The 19,517-nt window shown below is 34.5% G+C and overlaps 4 protein-coding genes across 5 annotated transcripts; all 4 read right to left on the reverse strand.

The window, feature by feature from the left end:
• Nucleotides 1-714: 714 nt before the first annotated feature.
• Nucleotides 715-4,544, reverse strand: LOC110717668 (peptidyl-prolyl cis-trans isomerase FKBP16-3, chloroplastic-like). Its single transcript, XM_021896427.1, has 7 exons — nucleotides 4,073-4,544; nucleotides 3,465-3,733; nucleotides 2,621-2,704; nucleotides 2,421-2,470; nucleotides 2,043-2,091; nucleotides 1,689-1,763; nucleotides 715-1,448 (listed from the first exon to the last, which is right to left on the reverse strand). Exons 1-7 carry the CDS (start codon nucleotides 4,116-4,118, stop codon nucleotides 1,332-1,334), a joined length of 690 nt encoding a protein of 229 aa, XP_021752119.1. The 5' UTR covers nucleotides 4,119-4,544; the 3' UTR covers nucleotides 715-1,331.
• Nucleotides 4,545-5,301: 757 nt separating this feature from the next.
• On the reverse strand, nucleotides 5,302-10,382 carry LOC110718109 (wall-associated receptor kinase 1-like). The gene is made up of 3 exons (XM_021896908.1): nucleotides 9,463-10,382; nucleotides 6,822-6,992; nucleotides 5,302-6,674 (listed from the first exon to the last, which is right to left on the reverse strand). Exons 1-3 carry the CDS (start codon nucleotides 10,370-10,372, stop codon nucleotides 5,470-5,472), a joined length of 2,286 nt encoding a protein of 761 aa, XP_021752600.1. The 5' UTR covers nucleotides 10,373-10,382; the 3' UTR covers nucleotides 5,302-5,469.
• A 1,931-nt stretch (nucleotides 10,383-12,313) lies between these two features.
• Nucleotides 12,314-18,859, reverse strand: LOC110717650 (poly(ADP-ribose) glycohydrolase 1-like). 2 transcript variants are annotated; one of them, XM_021896403.1, is made up of 13 exons: nucleotides 18,768-18,859; nucleotides 18,436-18,633; nucleotides 18,037-18,205; nucleotides 17,482-17,542; nucleotides 15,758-17,210; nucleotides 14,628-14,737; nucleotides 14,328-14,529; nucleotides 14,143-14,247; nucleotides 13,774-13,892; nucleotides 13,402-13,551; nucleotides 13,142-13,304; nucleotides 12,854-12,916; nucleotides 12,314-12,655 (listed from the first exon to the last, which is right to left on the reverse strand). In XM_021896403.1, exons 5-13 carry the CDS (start codon nucleotides 16,220-16,222, stop codon nucleotides 12,488-12,490), a joined length of 1,545 nt encoding a protein of 514 aa, XP_021752095.1. In that variant the 5' UTR covers nucleotides 16,223-17,210; nucleotides 17,482-17,542; nucleotides 18,037-18,205; nucleotides 18,436-18,633; nucleotides 18,768-18,859; the 3' UTR covers nucleotides 12,314-12,487. The 2 variants fall into 2 exon arrangements, with proteins under 2 accessions (XP_021752095.1, XP_021752096.1); XM_021896404.1 differs by having other exon boundaries at nucleotides 18,436-18,510; nucleotides 18,768-18,797.
• LOC110717988 (poly(ADP-ribose) glycohydrolase 1-like) lies at nucleotides 16,992-19,447 on the reverse strand. Its single transcript, XM_021896790.1, has 7 exons — nucleotides 19,427-19,447; nucleotides 19,218-19,336; nucleotides 18,768-18,911; nucleotides 18,037-18,205; nucleotides 17,611-17,690; nucleotides 17,482-17,542; nucleotides 16,992-17,210 (listed from the first exon to the last, which is right to left on the reverse strand). Exons 1-7 carry the CDS (start codon nucleotides 19,445-19,447, stop codon nucleotides 16,992-16,994), a joined length of 813 nt encoding a protein of 270 aa, XP_021752482.1.
• Between the last annotated feature and the right edge of the window lie 70 nt (nucleotides 19,448-19,517).

Raw genomic sequence — 19,517 nt, forward strand, 5'->3', positions numbered from 1 at the left:
TAATAACAATTTCACCTTTTGATTATTACGAGGCAATTCCACCTTTAAATATCATCTTCTTTTAATGAACCTTGACTTGTTGGTAATTGATTTTTGTAGGTTATATGCCACATGTTAAATTTTAATTCGTTCATTTCACTGTACAAAAAAAAAAAACTCCAGCCACCAACCCAGCACCGTCAAGCCCTAGCCCCTACCCCAGACACCACCGAAACCGGCCGACCGCCCTCCTTGACCTTCAAAAACGGCTGGCCGGCACCCACTCGCCAGGGAAATGGTGTTGTGTCGCTGGTTTCGGCAGTTTTCGGCGGGTTTAAGGGAGATTTTCGGGGTGGTTAGGGAGGTTGGGTGGGGGTTTTCGGTGTTGGGATGGAGGTTTCTGGAGTTTTTGGCGGTTAGAGGTGGGTTTCCAGCCGTTGTGATGGTTTTAAGGGTGGTGGTTGTGGTGGTTTCGGGGGTAGGATTTGGGTCAAGGGTTGAATTCGAGGGTGGCTTTTGGTGTAAGGGGGTTCTGGCCGGCCGTTTTCGGGGGTTTAGGGTGGCGGCCGACCGGTTGTCGCTGGGACTAGGATAAGGGTTAGGGTTTCACGGTGGTTGGGGTGGCTAGTGGGTGGAGGGTTTTTTTCTTTATTTATTTTTTATTTTTTTACCTGTTTTTGTTTTTACTTTTTTAACTTTTTTTTTATTTTGACCAATTATTGAGCGACACTTGGCTTAAAAAAAAAAAACATTTTAACCTGTTTAACAGGTTGTAGGTAAAAAGGTTTGTTAAAAGAAGATGATATACAAAGGTGGGATTGCCTCCTAATAATCAAAAAGTGGGATTGTTATGGTCAGACCACGCAAAGGTAGGATTATTTCTTTCCATTTTTCCTAGCTTAAAACGACTTTTGTTTCTTTGCTAGTCTCTTCGTAAGATATTCCAAAGGCGGCATAAGCTTGGAAGACAATAGCCATTATATCTCCCTGCAATTAACCAATTTTTACCAACATAATGTTGGTATAGCACTACTAAAGCAGCGCCTTTCAGTTAAAAAAAAAAAAAAAAAAAAAAAAAAAACACTCTGGCACGGAGATGCAGTCAGATCAAGAAGTAACTGCTGGAAGATGGATGTATTATCTCTATAGTAGCAAAAAACGGTATTAATCCTTTTGTAAATATGCAAAGCCAATTCAAGAATAAGCTGATTTTGTACATAATTTAAGGGCATGTATGAGATGTACAAAGAGTCGCAATTGGAGAAGAGCTAGCTGCATAGTTTAGCTTCCACCTCGAAACACAGGAATAAGTAGTACAAAACGAAGGAGGAGTTGGCGTGTTCATCAGTTTACTATTCCTCTGTCTCAAGACCTGGTATGTACTCCAAGCTTACATCAAAGATAACCGGACTATTGGGTGCAACACGAGGCCTTCCAGGAGCTGAGGTCAGGCCTTTTGGAAATGCCAACTGCTCAACAGAACGAAAAATGTAAGCTTTTCTGAAGCTAAATAGCAAACAACAGCTAAGCATAAGATTACAAGGTTGCAGATGGCCTACTTCAGAGGTGTTCACTCGAGTTGTATGTTTTTTTTTTTAAAATAAAAATCAGTCTTAAGTGAGAGCATATATTGTTTGAGTAGATATGAAATCAAACCCAAGAAAAATTTGAAAGCAAGAGGGAGGAAAAGATAAGGCGAAAATGCTCACTGGTCCTGGAATGTAGAGTCTCCGTTTACCACCAGCTTTCATGGTAAGGAGTCCTTCGTCAAGTCCCTTGATCACCTGTTCTAGCAATTAACAATATTAGCTGTAATTCGAGAATGTATCAAAATTAGAGGAGGTGGTTTATTCTAATTGATTTATCCAAAAACAACTACTCAAAAGTATATATTACATCAAAGGATTCTCCTCTCCTAGTCAACAAATAAAAATAAATCACACATAAAAACTGATCAGCTTCAGTTCTATACCTGAACATATATCCATTGAAGATTCTTGATTGTTAGTATCACACTATCACATACAATTTAAATCACGAGAAGTATAAAGCAAGGTATTTACCTGGCCCGAGCCAACTCGAAAGATGTAAAGCTGATTCTTCTCAAGAGAACTGCAGCAATAGGTTCAATAATAAATCACTGATACTTAAAATTTTGTAAATACTTGTACAAAATAATTCGAATTGACCCCTTAATAGCAGTAGTGCAGCAGCTACAGCTTAACTAATTCAATTGGACAGTGTCCAAGAATATCAGATGAAGCTTCAATTTAACTTATCAGTTGATGTGTTTAACAAAAAAAACAAGATTTTATTTTATAAAATGTTTAAAGATAAGTTGAATGAACAGTCCAGCAAGAAAAATCAACATTATTTCAAACGGAATTAATCATTTTAAAAATAAGTAATGTAATAAGTAAATCATACGAAGTAGTTATTACCTGTCAAAAATCTGTCCAGAAGGAACCATTGCAACATAGTTTGCAGCAACCTGCAGTCAAAGAAGCTACATGAAACCAACATGAAAGTTGTCTGTAATAACAAGCATTTCTGATGAAATAAATAAGTTTAAGTACAGTCTTAAGTTGATTTCAAACTTAAAAACAGTTTCTCACTCTCTGAATATATCTTACATATATACCTGAAAACCAATTGGTGGACTCGGACCATCACCGATCTTAATGTCTTTGTACTGCAATCCAGATTCTGTTGTTACCATGGGTACCTTCAAAGAAGAGGAAACTTTGAAAATTAGTACGTTGTATAGAACATAAAGGAAGATCCATATGCAAATTAAAACTTACTATTCCCATAAACCTCGATATCTATCAAAATTCTAATGCAACTACCAGTTGTTTGTTTAGATACAAAATAGTTTGGAGGGCTTTCGGGGCAAAAGGGGGTTTGATCCTTCAACCTCAAAGGTTTGGCACATCATGGTTAAAAGTCTTAAAAACTCAAAAGGAAAAACTGTGAATTAACAGAAAAGATTGGCCCTATATATTAGCTGTCTCATGAATCACCCATAAAGAAAGTTTAATGTTGTTAATATCAGCATCAGAGCACGGTTTTAACAAGGATATCGTGATGTAGCAATGGATACAAGCATTATCCAAAACTATATTGGCAAGTCCTCACCCTTTTAATTTCATGTTTGTTATAATAGATGGGGGAGAACAAGGGAGAGAAGCGCAAAAGCCCACAAACCAGAGCCCACATTGAGGTTCCATCCTAAAACCAACTGGCAATAGGAGGGGTAGCCCACTTGGATTATTATAAACTGAAAGCACTTTGCTTTCTTATCAATTGCATAGAAATATAAATGCAAGATGACATGAAGTACATAATATTGATGCTACAGTATTTCGAATGTGTAATCAGGCTATGAAGCTTTGCAATGAAGAGAGAACAAACAAAATTACAATGTAAGTTAATTCTAGTTATAAAGAGTAGTCTTAGTAAAAGGTGTAAGCAATCTCACCTACATTTTCAAGCTCCTTCTCACAGGCTTCATCACATAGTTTTGGCTTATCCTCTGGAGGCAAGCCTGCAGCATTCGCGATCGCCTCATTGGAGTCTATTCTGAGACAAGAAAGTCCAAGAAGCAATCCAACAACATTCCGACGATAATATAAATTCAATCTAGAGCCTTCCATAGATGACATTTCAAGTGGAGCATGTCTCATTTTCGAACATCGAATCACAACACATTGTTTTGCCTTGTTTGTATAATAATTGGTTGAGCCACTAAAAGCTACAAAACCACCCAAATTAGTGAATTGAAAAATACATACATGAATTTATCAAGCTAATAAATTGTCTCAGCTAGCAAAAATGCAGTTTAATACAAGATCAATTATAGATTTATAGACATCCACTTAATAGATCCTAAAGAAATCCCCAAGTCCCAAATTCGAATTTAGTGGTGAAGTCAGATATTAGGATAGACAATGTGACTATTATTTCCGAACAGAAGCAATGAATTAAATTGATAAAAAATATGAGAAAAAGAAGGGGAATTTTTGACATAAATGTAAAGAATTTGATTAAGAAGCAATAAAGGCGAGGGGAAGGAGGAGAGAGAGAAGTATACCGAGAGGAGAAAGCAGAGCAGAAGCAGAAGCAGCCATAGTTGTCATAGTGAAAGCTTCTGTAAGCTAATCCTGTGTAGTGTTGGTACTTTGATTGAATGGATAATGTTTCTGAGGTTGAGAAAGACGTATTTAACCGAATTAACGGAACAGTCAATTTTCTTTGTAAAACTCTTTTTTTTTTTTTTTTTTTTTTTTTGTTGTTGTTGTTGTTGTGTTATGTTTGGGTCAAAAATACCCTTTTAACCCGTCCTAGGTCAAGTTGGGTCACTTCAAATTGAGTCAATTTCGGGTCAAAATCTGTCAAGGTTGGGTCGGGTTAACATCAGATTTGTTCATATTTGGTTTGAATAAATTTGAATTGAGTTCAAAACAGGTTTAATCGATTTAATTTCAAGTTAAATGACTTTGGGTCGGGTTTGATTCCAGCTCAGATGATTTTGGTTCGGTTAAGTTTGGCTTGATTAAGACAAGGTTGATTCAGTATTAGGTCAATTTCGACCAGACCCTTTTAGTGTTTACCCGAATTTTGGTCAGGTTGACCAAATTCAATATTCAAATAAGGTCATTTTTTTAAACTAGAGTAATTATTGAGTTTTTACCTTATTATTAGGTTGATATCAGGTCATTTATTTATGTGTCATTTTTCGTATCGTGTCATTAATAATTACGGAGTATTAGATTTTTCATTCGATTGGTACGTGTCATTTTATCTTTAAGCCAAATAAATTGAATTATCGATGACTTATCATACTTGAGTACGTATTTGATTGATGAGGAACAAATTCAAGAGTAGAAACCTTAACTTCAAGCTTAGAGCGCCAAAATTATCCTTCAATTGTGAAATCAAATGAAGAACAACAAAATTAAAAATTAAAATATAAAGCAAATCGAAAACCCCAAGTAAAATGCATTATCAAAGCGGAAAAAAATTAAAGTTGATATTGGGAAAATTAATGAAAGGAGAGTGAAATTGAAATCAAAATCAAATTAGGTTTTCCATTACTTGATAATCTAACATGGTTAAAGAGATAATTCGAAAAAATAACCTGAAATTTAGAAATTTGAGAGTTTGAATTGCTAGAGAAAGCATAAATTTACCTTCGATTGCGCTGAATATAGAAATTGGTGCTCCTCTTCAAGCCTCTAAAGTATCTAAACTTTGTAAATTTGAGGGGAAAAGAGGATGAAATATAAACATCTTCTATCATGTAATTTATTGTAAAAAGCATATTAATATAAGCTATTTTTTCATTTCCAGGTGTTTGTTGAAATTATTAAACAATTACTTATAATGTCATGGCATTAAGATTTTTCTCACTAGACATAGATTACAAAAAGTTAATCGTGGACATTGCCCGAGATACTCACTAGTTACATATTAATACACCATAATTAATTACCTTCCATCAGCTAAAATTGAATCTAAACGTGGATTATACAAGTCTACCTCCATACTACTGCTACAACCACTAGTAGTGGTACCCGATCTTGGATATCCTTCGAGCAATGTTTCACTAACACTGTCTTCTTGAAATGATCCGTCCTTACTACTCCACGACGGCTGCGAACGTAGTCTTTTTATCGTCTCGAGCTCTATGGCAACTTCCTTCATGCTCGGCCTGTCTTCGGCTTTGACCATTAAGCACCACGTAGCTAGATTAGCCATTTGTTGTATTTGCTCGATTGTACCCTCACTTACTATGGTTTTGTCAAGAATACTCAACAATTGATCTTCTTTCATTTGAATGAGTAGATGCATAGCAAGACTTGTCTCATCATCGGCCCTATCATAACATATTGCCCTTTTTCGAGTTATTAGCTCTGCTAAGACAACGCCAAAGCTATAAACATCGCTCTTTTCAGTTAGTTTCCTCGTTTGCATATACTCTGGATCCAAGTACCCCCATGTTCCTTGTACCATTGTAGCTATTTGACCTTTGTCCTCCGGAACCAACCTTGAAGCTCCAAAGTCGGCTACCTTAGCCGTGTAATTATCATCTAAGAGTATGTTCATCGACTTGATATCTCTGTGAATAATCGGTGTTGAGATTGTGGTGTGCAAATACGACAACACGTTAGCAACCTCCAAAGCTATCTTCAGACGTGTGTTCCACGTTAAAATCGATGCCTTCACTGCATCGACTAAGTGGTCATATAACGTACCATTGGTAATGAACTCGTACACCAATAGTGGCACCTCGGTCTCAAGACAACAACCTAGTAACTTGACCACGTTTCTGTTGTTGATTTGTGATAAAACAATAACTTCATTGATGAATTGCTCAACTTGGCGTGGATCCACCTTGAGTGATCTTTTGATCGCGATATGTTGATTATTGGTTAAAATGCCTTTGTAAACAATGCCGAAACCTCCTCTTCCAATTACATATTTTTCACTATAATTGTTCGTTGCTATTTCAAGATCTTGTGCCGTGAAAACCTTTAACCCGTCAATCTTTCGACCCGAGAGTTTCTGATGTAAAAGTAAACCTCCATTTTGACGGAAATTTTTTTCTCGGATTTGTTGGTTTTTAATTTTCCCGTGTTTCCAATACAGAATAAATCCAACTACGAGTAGAATCATCATAGCACCCGCAACACCTATGAACGTGGCAAAATTATAAAATCAACAAACTAGAAAAAATAAAAACATTGAATATACTCCGTTACTTTTATTTAGAATACAAATACTTTTATTACATATCACGAAACAACAACACTTAAAATGAGTAGTTAGTTTTTTATTACCTGCTGTGGCCACAACGGGTATGATCCAAGACTTTTTATCAGAACTGCAAGGTTGGGCTTTAGTCCCATTCCCGTGGAAGCCCTTTGGACATTTGCAATCATAACTTCCAATTTGGTTGACACAATACTCTGGCTTCTCGCAATCATTAGATTGCTTGCATTCATCAATATCTGAAAATATAAGAAATTTAATATTCATGAAGCTAATTAAATTGCCAATAATTACTTTTATTAAGCATTCACTATTTTTTCTTTTTTTAAAGTGGTCAAAATAGTACCGTACAATATCTTTCGAAAATACTTCGTAGTTTGTTTTGGATAGAATCATGAATTGGGCCAATTAATCACTAGTAGTAACTTTTTTTTGTTTGTTTTTTTTTTTTTTTGAGGAAAAATCACTAGTAGTAACTTAGCATGTATGGTGGTTGTATGGGTAGAAAAAGGTAGATTTGTAAGTTAAAAATAATATACTATTACCAATTTTAACACAAGAAAGAATTGTAAAGGATACAAATAAATGGAGTAAAGAAGCTTGCATTTTGGTGTTAGTAACTAAAAAAACTAGGTTAGTGCCCGCACGATGCACGGATTTAACCAAAAAAATTTGCGTAAATTAAAGTTATATATTATTGAAATGATTTAAAATCAATACGTAACTTACAATAATAATGTTTGGTACTCCGATCCAATCTTTAATTCAATGGTACATAGGAGCAAAGTGGATAAGAAAAACAAACAAAATAAGCGATGGGGGATAGGATGAGATTAGATTAATTAGAGGAAAGAGAGTACGTTCAGCTTAGCTCGATTGTCAAAGCGATCTTGTGATCTTTTTGAGGAAAAGAAAATTGTAAAATCAGTTTATTTTTCCCAACACAATACAAATAGCATCTCATTAAATAAAAAAGCCTGATTACCAAAAAAATAAAAAAATAATAATAATAAAAAATAAAAAAATGACCAACTAGGAAATCATATTATACAAACATTCTTTTAAAAGATTTTGGAAAGAAAAGATACGAATTATAACATATTTAGAATAAAATTTTAGTTGATTATATGTATGTATAGAAGAAATAAGAAGACCAATAACAAATTGTGCTATATAAATATTCTCTAAAATGCAGATTTTGGCAAGAAAAGATGGAGGATGATTTTGAAGGGAAAATATTACAATAGGAATTGACACGTATCATTCATGATATCTGTTTTTGTATTATATATATTGATTGATAAATAAAAACACATTTAAGCATATCTACCTTACATGATTCACAATAAATTTTTATTACTTCGTACAATATAATAGAGAGATTAGTTGAATATAGAAAACATATTTTAACCAAGACAATAAATAAATTTGGAAGGGTGAGCCCATTGAAAACAAAATGTGACCTCATATGTAGAAATTGGTTTTAATTTAAACAATTTTTAAATCAAATATTACAAGTAGAAATAAATTAGACTATCAAGTCCCTTCAAAAAAAAAAAAAGACTATCAAGTAGCATCTTATTAGCGGCAAATGCTAAATTTATATTGAACGGCATATTTTGACTTCTCAATTCAATATTTAGCATGGTATAATCTCTCCTCTAATTAGAGAACTAGATAATTCTTATGCTATGCTCTTGATTTTTTGAATTATTGAGAATTAAAATATAGAAGTGTATAGAGAATTTTAATACAAAAATGATCAATTAAAATTATAATCTTCAAAAAAATTATTATAATAAATAAATATTATGATTTTATAGACAAAACAAAAAATAAATAGATAGTAATACAAAATAAGGAAATATTTTTTTATAATTTTTTAATACACTTTACCCATTATTTGTTGTACCGTACGTTCGTATCCATTTTATGTTTAAGTTTCAACTTAATCCGTGTATTTTTTCTTCTTATAATCTATTCTCACTCTAATAATTTCGTAATGTATTTTGACTTTATTTATTTATTTATTTATTTATTTTTTAATTTTTTTGGTATACAGATTTACAATGCAACGGACTTCTATTTGAAGTTAATTAGACTAATTAAATAATAATGGAGCTATATAGGTAGAGAAGATACTATTAACTAAAGTAGTTGGCATGTGGGTGCTATTGTGCTAAGCTAAGCCATACTACCATTACTACGTATGATTGCTAATTTTGTAAACCAAGTGGCCAATTGGGTGATACAATTAAAAATTGTGTACCATAAAGTGGCCATGTGGCCTCTACGCAGCTACATTGCTTGCCTACATTTGATATTCTTTTTTTTTTTTTTTTTTTTTTGACAAAAGCAAAAGAAACCTACATTTGATATTCAATGAATCATATTCATGACCGTTTTAGATTGAGATTGAAATTTATCCATGCAATTATTTATAGACGAAAACGAATGCAAAGTGAAGTTTTTTTATTTTTAGCCTAGTGGGTGAGAAAAAATAATCTTATTCATACGGAGTAATTCTTAATAGATTTATTAGACCTAACAAATAGTTCATTTGGGTCAGGTCAATTCGGATTTTAAGTTAAGTTCGGATTATATATGCTTGGGTCGGGTCGAGTATAAATTAAAGGAGTAATACTTAAAGTTTGAAATGAAACCAAGAACTCAAGAATATTTAATAATTAAGATGTAAAGAAATCATACCTGCACAACCTTGAGGAAGATAAGGATTCCCTATAAATCCATCCTTACATTTGCAATGATACCCTTGTTGGTTAGGTGGATCAACACATAATGTATTACTTTTACACAAAAAACTCCCATCTTCTTGTGCAACTGAACAATTTTGTGATCCAATTGCCCAATTAAAAACCACAGGAATCTGAACTCTATTTTCTCTGAAGAATTTCAAGTCCCTAGTTAAATCCATTTTATTGTACCTGTACTCGTTCACCGCAGCCGGGTATGCAACGCTACACGGGCTGAACGGCACGCCACTATGGTTCGAATAACTACCAATTGTAGTCGATATGTTGGTCACTTCATCCGGGAGCGAGGCTATACAACAGCCAACCCCGTTACAAGCATTATCGGAGACTTCGTCTAGGGTGCCACACTTAGTCATGCAACCGGTTTGGTACGGCTTACCATGCCGTACCCCGGTGAACCAAACATAAGTGTCGCACCCCATGGCAATTAACAAATTATTTGTACTAGAGATCGTGAACCCTCGTATGTTGACTAAGGCCGTGTAATTACTGTTGGATTGATTTTTATTGTAACAATCGTACGATATGTCACGTCTAATGCATATTTCTCCCGTAAGTACCGACGTGTTAAATACTGCAAAACTTGTACCGAAATATGCCGTTGGTGGTGTCATGGTACGATCACACGATATTTTGAAATTGTTATGAGGGTCTTCGTAGTAACAACCATCTTCCAACCCGAAGGGATACGGAACGCTAACGTTTCCACACTTATCGGGACAATGCGGAGCCAGGACTTGTGGCGCCGGTGGCGCCGGTGATGCTATTACACCTCGTGCCACATATTGTAGTACCACCCAAAACAAGAAAATTATTGTAAGATGAATATGAGTTGGATAGCTCATGGCTAATGGTTTTTTGTTATGACCCAAAAACTAAAGGTCAAAAGTGTATATATATGTATATACTCCTTGATTAAATTAAGCTATTTATTTGAACAAAATTATTAATTATTTGGAAAATTAATTTATTATATATACTTCATAACTAATTTTTAGAAGAAAAAAAATTAGGACAAAATTTCAAAAGCTCACCTACTACAAAAACAATGTTTGTAGGCACAGCAAGCTATAATTGTTTTTGTTGAAATTATTACGAATATTTTTATAAAAAGTCCCACAATAAAGTATAAAGTATAAAATGGTTATTATTATAAACCATGTTGTGATTAGATAAAATTATACCATAAATTCCTGTCAAAAAAAAAAAAAAAAAAAAACCATAAATTATGTTTGATTTTGGTCGTTAAGCAATAGTACTTTCGGTAGTCAAATTAGATGATTTTGAATTTTTTGCTGACTGATTTTTTTTGAAAGTTGATACGAGTAGTAAAATTAAAAGAATTTTAGCTATTCTATACAATTTGATATAATTTAAAAATATAAGCAAGTTTGGCCTTTGCCATGGTAGAAAGGACAGCATTTAAAATATTTATTACTCCTATTTTAAAGGCTAGAACTTTAGCTTGCCGCTCATGCATGACGAGCTCCACAGTTACAATGCACGGTGCACTTGAATATGAGCCATTCCAAAGTTTTTGCCTTTAATCTCACACGATTCAATACTATAGGGTTATGAGATAGACTGATAGAGAATGTATGTCCGTCGGACAAGCTTGAATATATTGATGAGATTATACAAATATTTATATTGTTACAATAGAGTAATAATGGTAACTTAATCACTAGAATGTACACAAAATCATTAAAATACATATCAACGATTACAAAGAATAATAAAAACATAATTACGTAATAATATATCATGAATACGGAGTCCCCCTTTGTTGCACATAATAAGAAACAAAGGTAATATAATATATTGATATCTTCAATATCTCTAAGAAAAATTTGAAAAATACCACCAACAATTATACCCATTTTTTACAAAACCACTAACAATATTTTTTTTTTAATTTACCACCAACTATTCTTCAAAACTTTAAAAATTACCACTTGTTTGCCCAATGTCGTCATGGTGGGCCCCACTCTTCAATCTCCCTACTTTTCCCTTTCTCTTTTTTCGATTCTCACCTCTATTATTACCTTTTTACTAACATAATCATGGAATTGGTGTTGCATTGTTGTTTGGCATGAGTAAGAATGGTGAATTCAAACCCTAATTGCCGCATTAATTGCAATTTTTTCGCAAATTAAGTAGAGAAAGGGAAGAAGATGGAAGAACAAAGGTGAGAATCGAGAGAAGAGAAGGGGAAAATGAGGGAAATTGAAGAGTGGGGCCCCCTATGACATCACTATAGAGGGGTTGGGAAAGTAGGTGGTAATTTTTAAGGTTTTGAACAATTGTTGGTGGTAAATAAAAAAAAATAAAAAAATTTGGTGGTTTTGTAAAATATGGGTATAATTGTTGGTGGTATTTTTCAAATTTTCCTATCTCTAATGATTTGATGATTTTGAGATAGATGCCAAGGTGCATATAAAAATTTTCGAATAACAAGTCAGATTGATTAACTATACATACTAAAATAAAACAACTCGATCATCTTCAATGTTACACGTTACACATTTCAGTTAAGATTCGTGACATAAAATAAAACAACTCATCTTCGACATATAGTTTTTTTTTTTTTTACATATGAAAAACACAAATTCTTAATTAAGGCGAACTCTCATTAAATTATTGTAAAACGGATTAAAACTATCCTTATATACTATAAGAGTTACCATTTTTTGAACATAAATTTTACCTTGAAAAACACTTATAATGTATTAGACTAATCATACTAACCTTTATAGCATGTATCCATTGGAGATTACACATTAAAATTCAATCAAGCTCGATAGTTACCGCTAAAGGGATTAAAGTTACTATAAAAAATTGTTACAGTTACCCTTAAATCAAGCGTCTTAAAATAAATTAACGTAAGCTCGCCTTACATAAGACTTATTGTAAATAAAAATAGGTTGCCCTTGAAATAAAGCACTCGGTCCTTAAATAGCTCAGTGACTATAATTAGAACTGCTACCAGAGTCTTGTTGCAGAGAAGGAATTAGATAAGAAAAGAAGCCAAGCTTTGTTTCTCCATTTGCCCGCTTGCTACTATAATCAGATAACTTGTTCCATGCTTCTCCAACGTTCCAATTCCGGGACACAATCCATCTAACCACCTGCATAATATATAACAGATTACAGGATACATTGATCAAGGCCAACAGAAATGTTAAATTGTGCTGCTTCAGGTTTCGGTCTAACAATATATCAGTTTTCAGTCTATTTTGGTTATTTGGTTGAGTTCATAAACAAACATTATGGTATGATATGGGAGTAACTAGATTTGTAAAAAGTAGTTCCCAATGAAAAAATACCTGATCCAAATTTCGCAGTTTTTCCAATTCAAATGTATAGTATGACACAAATGATCTTGAAGCCTGTGAATGAAGATTGATGGTAATACATATTAGAAGTAAAACATTAGAGTTCATGATAAACTATTTTACTACATAGTCTTCTCTATGAGGCTCGTTATGTAAATAATATTCGAGCAACCCTCTAACCGTATCTGTAATTGAAGAAAACTATAGACAACTGAAACAGATTCAGATGTCACAAAAGCTAACAAATTTTTTTTATGTCTTAGTAATGTGTACACTCACCTGAGATGCAGCAACCCATTGTATGATCGACTTAACTTCAGGATCTCCTCCGAAAACACCACAACCCCAGTTACCGGTCACAATCCCCTCATCAATATCAGGCACCTGTTGCTGCTGATGTTTGGAATGATCCAGGAAGCCACAAAATGCCTTGTTAACCTCCCTGCAAAATCAAAGTTACAATATGTTAGCAGAATACATAGCAAACTCTGTTATGAATTATTAGTAGTAGTTACTAATGGACAAGATCGATGTCAAACCTCAAGAGATTTTTATGCTTATACTGTACAGCTCCTCCCCTGCCCAAGCGTAATGCATCTATTGCAATAACTCTTGACATACGTCTTCCCATTGAATCTATTCCCTTGTTGTCCACATGATCCCCGTCGTATTGAAAACTAGCATCATACCTACACAAAAGTCAAGATTATTGTAACCTGCATACCTGTTGCATCATGTAATAAGGGGAATTCTGGCTAGTCCAAAAATGAAAAAAACCTCGTCATCAATAGCTAGCATATAATCTATGTATATATCAAGTTCGACTCTGATATATAATTCTTGGAAGCTAATAAGGACCGTTATAATACAAGTGCTTAAAGTTTAATGAATTAAGTTCCAGTAGCTCTCACCCTTTATAATTTGAGAACCTTTCAGCACCAACAATTTCTATTGCCTCATTTGCTGACATGGCCGGCAAGAAGAGCATGGCAGCAATCAGTTCCGGATTGATCATGAACCGGATTTCCTCCTGCGCACACCACCAGTTTTAAGTTAGATTCTCCAGGACATCAATTAAAAAAAGAAAGTCCTTAGCTTTGTCATAACATGCATTAACAGCATACACTTCACACTTTACAGTATAACAAAACATAACATAATCAAGGCTTCAGAGCATGTAAAGGAGACAAGACTTCTATAATAAGCGAAATACAAATGCAATGTCAATTCTGTCATGCAAGATGTGCCTTAAAATATTTAGCAGCAAGTTCAGTAACAACCTGAAGACATCCATCAGTCAGAGAAAGTCCTCCTATATACTCGTCTGCAAAGTCAACTTCAAGAGACCCTGGAGGATGGTCCTCTATCATACCCGTAGAAAAAACCTTACAAAGAAAATCAGAACATCAGCCAAATATCCCATGGTTCAAATCGACGAAGCACCTATGTTACAGATAATAGTTACCTTAAACTTGCAGAGGGGAACCGCAGAGTTGGCCCAGAGTTCAGGAGGTGGAAGAGAAACAACAGATGGATTTTGCTCAAGCGAAAGAACTTTCCGTTCAAATGAAACAAAGTTTGAAGGTGTTGATGTACATACTCTCTCAAAGTAATGTATGATGCACATGATTCTGTTTTCTTGTTCAGGGTACCTATCATGAACACTCCTGAGAACACCAAAATAAAGATCCATCCAGTGTAAGTACATTAGAAACTAAGTAGTCTAAACAAAAGAGAGTGACTAAGGCATAAGTGACTAGCATACGCAAACATTCGATCCATGTTGAATGCCTGCATAAGATTGGCGTATCTATCAACAATCACCGTCGGAAATAAGCAGAAGAACGAACATGACAGCAGAGCAGCAATAAGCTCCTACATGAAAACATAACACTTTGCCATTAGAAAACCCATTTTTTAAAACAAGACTTCGTACACCCTCATTTCCTCAACGTGGTCTCTAATGCACACCTTTGACTACGTGAATAGTACGTATAACTGATGATCAAACAACAGAATTGCAAACACGCCATATGTACAAAATGTAATACCAACTTGCCAAAAATTTAGCCAAGTGATTACAATATTACTAACTACTCATTCATCATAATCAAGAAAGGTCTCAATTCTCAATTACAAGTGTACAACAGTTTCTCATTCTTGTGTATGGATATCCTTGCAAGTCCTTAATTATTTTACTACACTATGCAACATATATTTCTGAAAGAAGCGCACTTCTTCAATTTACATATCTATAACATAAATTTAGCCCATCCATCTTAAAATTGTATCATTAACAATCAACCTTTACAATGGAAGGATCCTCTCTAGACATAAGACATGGCCTCGGCCTGTGAGATGAGCTCAAAGGCGAGCTAGGTTGGTGGGTGAGAGACCGTAACCACCTCACAGATCAGTCCAGAGGTGAGTCAATCATATATTATGTGGACTTGCTCAAAGTTTTATGTGAACTTGCTCAAAGTTTTCACTTGCTGACATCCTAATAATCCTTTTACTGTAGTCTAACCAAATCAAACTACTCTTAAAATATGGAATATTATATCAAAATTTACATTGTCGCCCACAAACATATAGACACATACACAAGTAAGCCACATTTCTTTTTCCATATCATGAACACAGATTTACAAACCCATAATTCATTACCAATCAAGCACAGTGACTAATGAAATCAACAGCTTTCACAGCTAGGAACAGAGGAAAGAAAGCATAATAGGCAAATGTGTCGAAAGGAAATGAAAAGAACAAATAGGAACAAAGGATGTACAACGTAATTGCAATCCTTTTAAGTTAAACACAATAAGTACCCAAAAATCATACAATTGCATCAAGAAACAAGTATAAGTTTATGTTATTATTAGTAATGTAACACACCTGATTGAGAAAAACAATGCCTGGTTGTTGTGGCTCCAATAACCGAAGACCAGTAGATACTCCAGGTATAATATCGTCACAATTTTGATAATGCATTTCAAGAAGTGATGGTAATCTTAATACCAAATCAGCCATTACAGGTACAACTTCACCAAACCATTTCATGGTTATGTCCTTAGGTAACAACTTATCAAAAAATCGCTTGAACCCATTACTAGTAAATGTTGCTAAACGATCTTGATCAGAGGAGAAAGGAAGAGAATCCCTGAGTTGTGAAATTATAATAAAAAGTTGTGCACCCGAGTTAACTTGACTTAGACTCGGCCCTTGAGAGACCAATTTGAGTGCATCAATGAATTGCTGATTTGGCCATGCTAAATGGCCTGATAGTTGGGTTGTTAATGGTGGGAGAAATGCTAGAATTGAATTGAAATCGATACGATTTTCCATTGATGGTTTTGCCATTGATTTTAGTAACCATTTCAAGGTGCCAAGGTGGTGGATATATAAGCATCAATCAATAGAAATGAGAATAAATCAATATTCTCCAACAAAGAAAAGTTGCCGAGTCAATAAAAAGCACAAAGCATTAACCTGTTCTAGAAATCAAAGACTAAATCAAACCCAATCTCTCTGTTCAACTGTTTATATTCTCCATTTGACTTTTATTTGACCATGTTCTCTTTTGGTAAAAATAAGTTGAAATTAAACAAAATTACTAGTATCAACTATCAAGTTAGTTAAAAAGAAAAAACTAGGCATTATCAGAGTTAATTTACCATCTCATACGAAACTGATGAAATGACATAAATAGCCCATCTTTTTTTACAGGGAAAAGCCAGCGTGCCTCTTTGGTAGGTTGAAAAACTTGTATTTTCTCAGCATATCTAGCAAAGCCTTCAACTCCTTTCAAGTTTCAATTTTCGGTCTCGGAATATCAGCTCAATTTGTAATTTTATTCCAAATTTATTTACCTTCTCAAATCAAAGTCAACTCTAAGACAAATCGATTCTATTCAAATTTTCACTTTGAATAGAAACATCAACTGCAAACAAATTTTTTGCAGTCAACAGCTAAATTTATTCCTAGGCCTATCTATTCAGTTGATATGAATTATTTACGAAAAAAAAAAGTAGCACCTAATTATGGAAATACGTATTCATATACTGTATATTGACGAGGTTGATTTAAAATTTTGCCAATTTCCATCAGACCACCAGTCCACCGCCACTGTTCATTTCCTGAATCTGCCACGGACGCGGCCACGAGAAGCCCCTTCAGCATCACTGCCACGACGGTGTTTAGAAGAGATGGCAGACTCTTCCTTTAGAGAAGGAAGCAGATAAGAAAAGAATCCAATCTCTTTTTTACTTTCCCGCTGAACACCATACTCGACCAGCTTGTTCCATAGGTCTCCAACAGTCCATTTTTGAGACACAATCCATTCAACCACCTGCATCACACTGAAATATTATAAGACACATCATAACCATTAAAAACTGTAGTAATATTTGAATATTTGCATACAAAATATTGATAAGCAAACGCATTGGTACAGGGTTTGAGAAGTAACAAGATTACATGATAAAGAACACCGAGATTGAAAATAAATTTAAATTTTTTTTTGCATAAATCCAAGAAGGAACATGATATCAACCTCTATAATAGTTAGAAAGAACATCTATTACGTAAAGTTAATGGTACTCAGGCTGAGTCAGGCATACCTTATCCAAATTTCGCAATTTATCCAATCCAAATGTACTACGAGACAAAAGGTCTGGAAGCCTGTAAAGTCGAAAATTGGCAATAAAACATTAGAATTCATCAAAAAGAGAAAGCAGAAACGCCCTTACAGGATTAATTCAACCACATTACATCCCATTTTTCTAGATGACAAGAGAGGTGGGGGCAGTGAGGCACTTTCACTAAACAACTATCTCATTAAACAGGGTCATTCACATCATAGTATCCACTATCCAGGCTTCTAGGACTGAATCATACTTTAGCTCTTCTGCGTAGCAAAATCCACTGATAAAGGTGTATCTACATCTCATTCAGCACATGTGCCAACCCATCAAGATTTACGTAATATTACATAAACTTGCTAGTAGCATTAATAATTCTATGTTGGGACAAAAGCCTCCATTTTCTGTTCGTCTATTCAGAAAATGACTAGGTCATATCACCAAGGAAATAAGAATGAAACGAAAGAAGGCACTGGGTCAAATGCAGATTCAATTGACTATAAAGCCAATGTTGTATTGTGGTGTAAGGCTCACCTGAGATGCAGAAACCCACTGTATCATTGACTTAATTTGAGGATCTCCACCAAAAATACCACAGCCCCAGTTTCCAGTAACAATACCAACATTGCATCCAGGCACATGTTGCTGGTGCTGCAGATACTCAGAATGATCCAGGAAGCCACAGAATTTCTTGTTAACCTCCCTGCCAAAATTAGAAGTTATGTCACCAACCTCAGCAAACAAATATTAAAACATGTAGTAGTATTTTCCCCAATTCCCCAAGAAAAAAGGGGGGAGAAAACAGTTGGTCATGGGCTCATAGCATTCTGTGCACCACACCTAATATATATCAAACGACCATTGAAATCAGACCAACTAACTGAAAATTTATGTTTCAACAATCCTAAGTGGAGTAAAAAGACAATCACCTACCTTCAAAATCCTTTGGGTGTAACATCCACCTGATGTAGCGTCAAATCAAGTCCTTAAATCCCCCACCAAACCACACTATTGTGAATGAAAAGTAATCAAGGGTGGGGAAGGAGAAACAAAAAGTTTAGGAAAGCAGTAACACTTGAAAATCATCCAGTGCCACCATTCAACCCTTTCTTAGACGAAACCCAACTGCCACTATCAGCCACCACAATCTTATAAGTTAACACCATGTGTCTAACTCAAAATATGAAAGAAGACACAGCAAAATACATTTTGTATATTATAGTTACTTGTACAACTACTAGATAAAATTCAAATAGGAAAGAAACCTCAAGAGAAATTCACTCTTATACTGCTTTGTTCCTGCCTTACGCAGTGCATCTATTGCAATAACTCTTGACACACGTCTCTGCAAAGCATCAACTCCCCTTCTATCTATGTAATCACCAGCATATTGAAATGAAGCATTATACCTACATTGAATAGCAAAAATGCAAGATGGGAATAAGCATGAGTATAATGACCATTTAATTATACAATGTCAACACCCAAAACAAAGAAAATGTCAATAAATGCATGTATAACTTTAATAAAAGAGTAATGGTCAACCTTGATAAGGTCTTTCAAGTACATAGACAATGTAAAAAAGACAATGTCAATCATTTCAAGGAAGAAAGGTTACTCAGAACCAATGAACAGCAAGCTCATACAATTTGTGAACCATCTTACATGCATGCCAGTGCTCAAAAGATTGAACATCAGATTCCACCAGCACTCACCCTCTATAATTTGAGAACCTTTCAGCACCAACCATTTCTATTGCCTCATTCTCTGACATGGAAGGCATAAAAAGCATAGCAACAATCAATTCAGGATTCATCATGAAACGAATTTCCTCCTGCAAAAGAAATTAACCAAAAATCAAATCAGGTACGCCAGGACAGCAAATACTTAGCAGATTAATCAAAGGAGGACCTTTGTGGGCTACAATTGTCCATATCCCCTTCATGTAATATATAACTAATATATCCTCCGTTCTTTTTTATTGAAATGTTTAGAATTTTACTTTATTGACTATT

This window comes from Chenopodium quinoa, unplaced genomic scaffold (assembly GCF_001683475.1).
Source record: "Chenopodium quinoa cultivar QQ74 unplaced genomic scaffold, ASM168347v1, whole genome shotgun sequence".
Classification (NCBI taxonomy): Eukaryota; Viridiplantae; Streptophyta; class Magnoliopsida; order Caryophyllales; family Amaranthaceae; genus Chenopodium; species Chenopodium quinoa.

Bases quoted from the DNA above. Each gene is read 5' to 3' on its own strand.
- LOC110717650 (XM_021896403.1), bottom strand. From the start codon at position 16,222: ATGGCAAAACCATCAATGGAAAATCGTATCGATTTCAATTCAATTCTA. The intron at 14,738-15,757 runs GTGTGTTACATT...GTTTTCATGTAG, and splicing joins GCATTGTTTTTCTCAATCAG to GAGCTTATTGCTGCTCTGCT. The intron at 12,917-13,141 runs GTGAGTGTACAC...CTTCATTCACAG, and splicing joins AATGGGTTGCTGCATCTCAG to GCTTCAAGATCATTTGTGTC.
- LOC110717988 (XM_021896790.1), bottom strand. From the start codon at position 19,447: ATGAAGGGGATATGGACAATT. The intron at 19,337-19,426 runs GTAGCCCACAAA...TTTCTTTTGCAG, and splicing joins TGAAGGGGATATGGACAATT to GAGGAAATTCGTTTCATGAT. The intron at 17,211-17,481 runs GTATGCCTGACT...AGTGTGATGCAG, and splicing joins AATTGCGAAATTTGGATAAG to GTGGTTGAATGGATTGTGTC.
- LOC110717668 (XM_021896427.1), bottom strand. From the start codon at position 4,118: ATGACAACTATGGCTGCTTCTGCTTCTGCTCTGCTTTCTCCTCTCG. The intron at 2,092-2,420 runs GTAATAACTACT...CTATTGCTGCAG, and splicing joins TCTGGACAGATTTTTGACAG to TTCTCTTGAGAAGAATCAGC. The intron at 1,449-1,688 runs GTGAGCATTTTC...TCTGTTGAGCAG, and splicing joins GACTCTACATTCCAGGACCA to TTGGCATTTCCAAAAGGCCT.
- LOC110718109 (XM_021896908.1), bottom strand. From the start codon at position 10,372: ATGAGCTATCCAACTCATATTCATCTTACAATAATTTTCTTGTTTTGG. The intron at 6,993-9,462 runs GTATGATTTCTT...TTATATTTTCAG, and splicing joins TCTTCCTCAAGGTTGTGCAG to ATATTGATGAATGCAAGCAA. The intron at 6,675-6,821 runs GTAATAAAAAAC...CCACGTTCATAG, and splicing joins ACCCGTTGTGGCCACAGCAG to GTGTTGCGGGTGCTATGATG.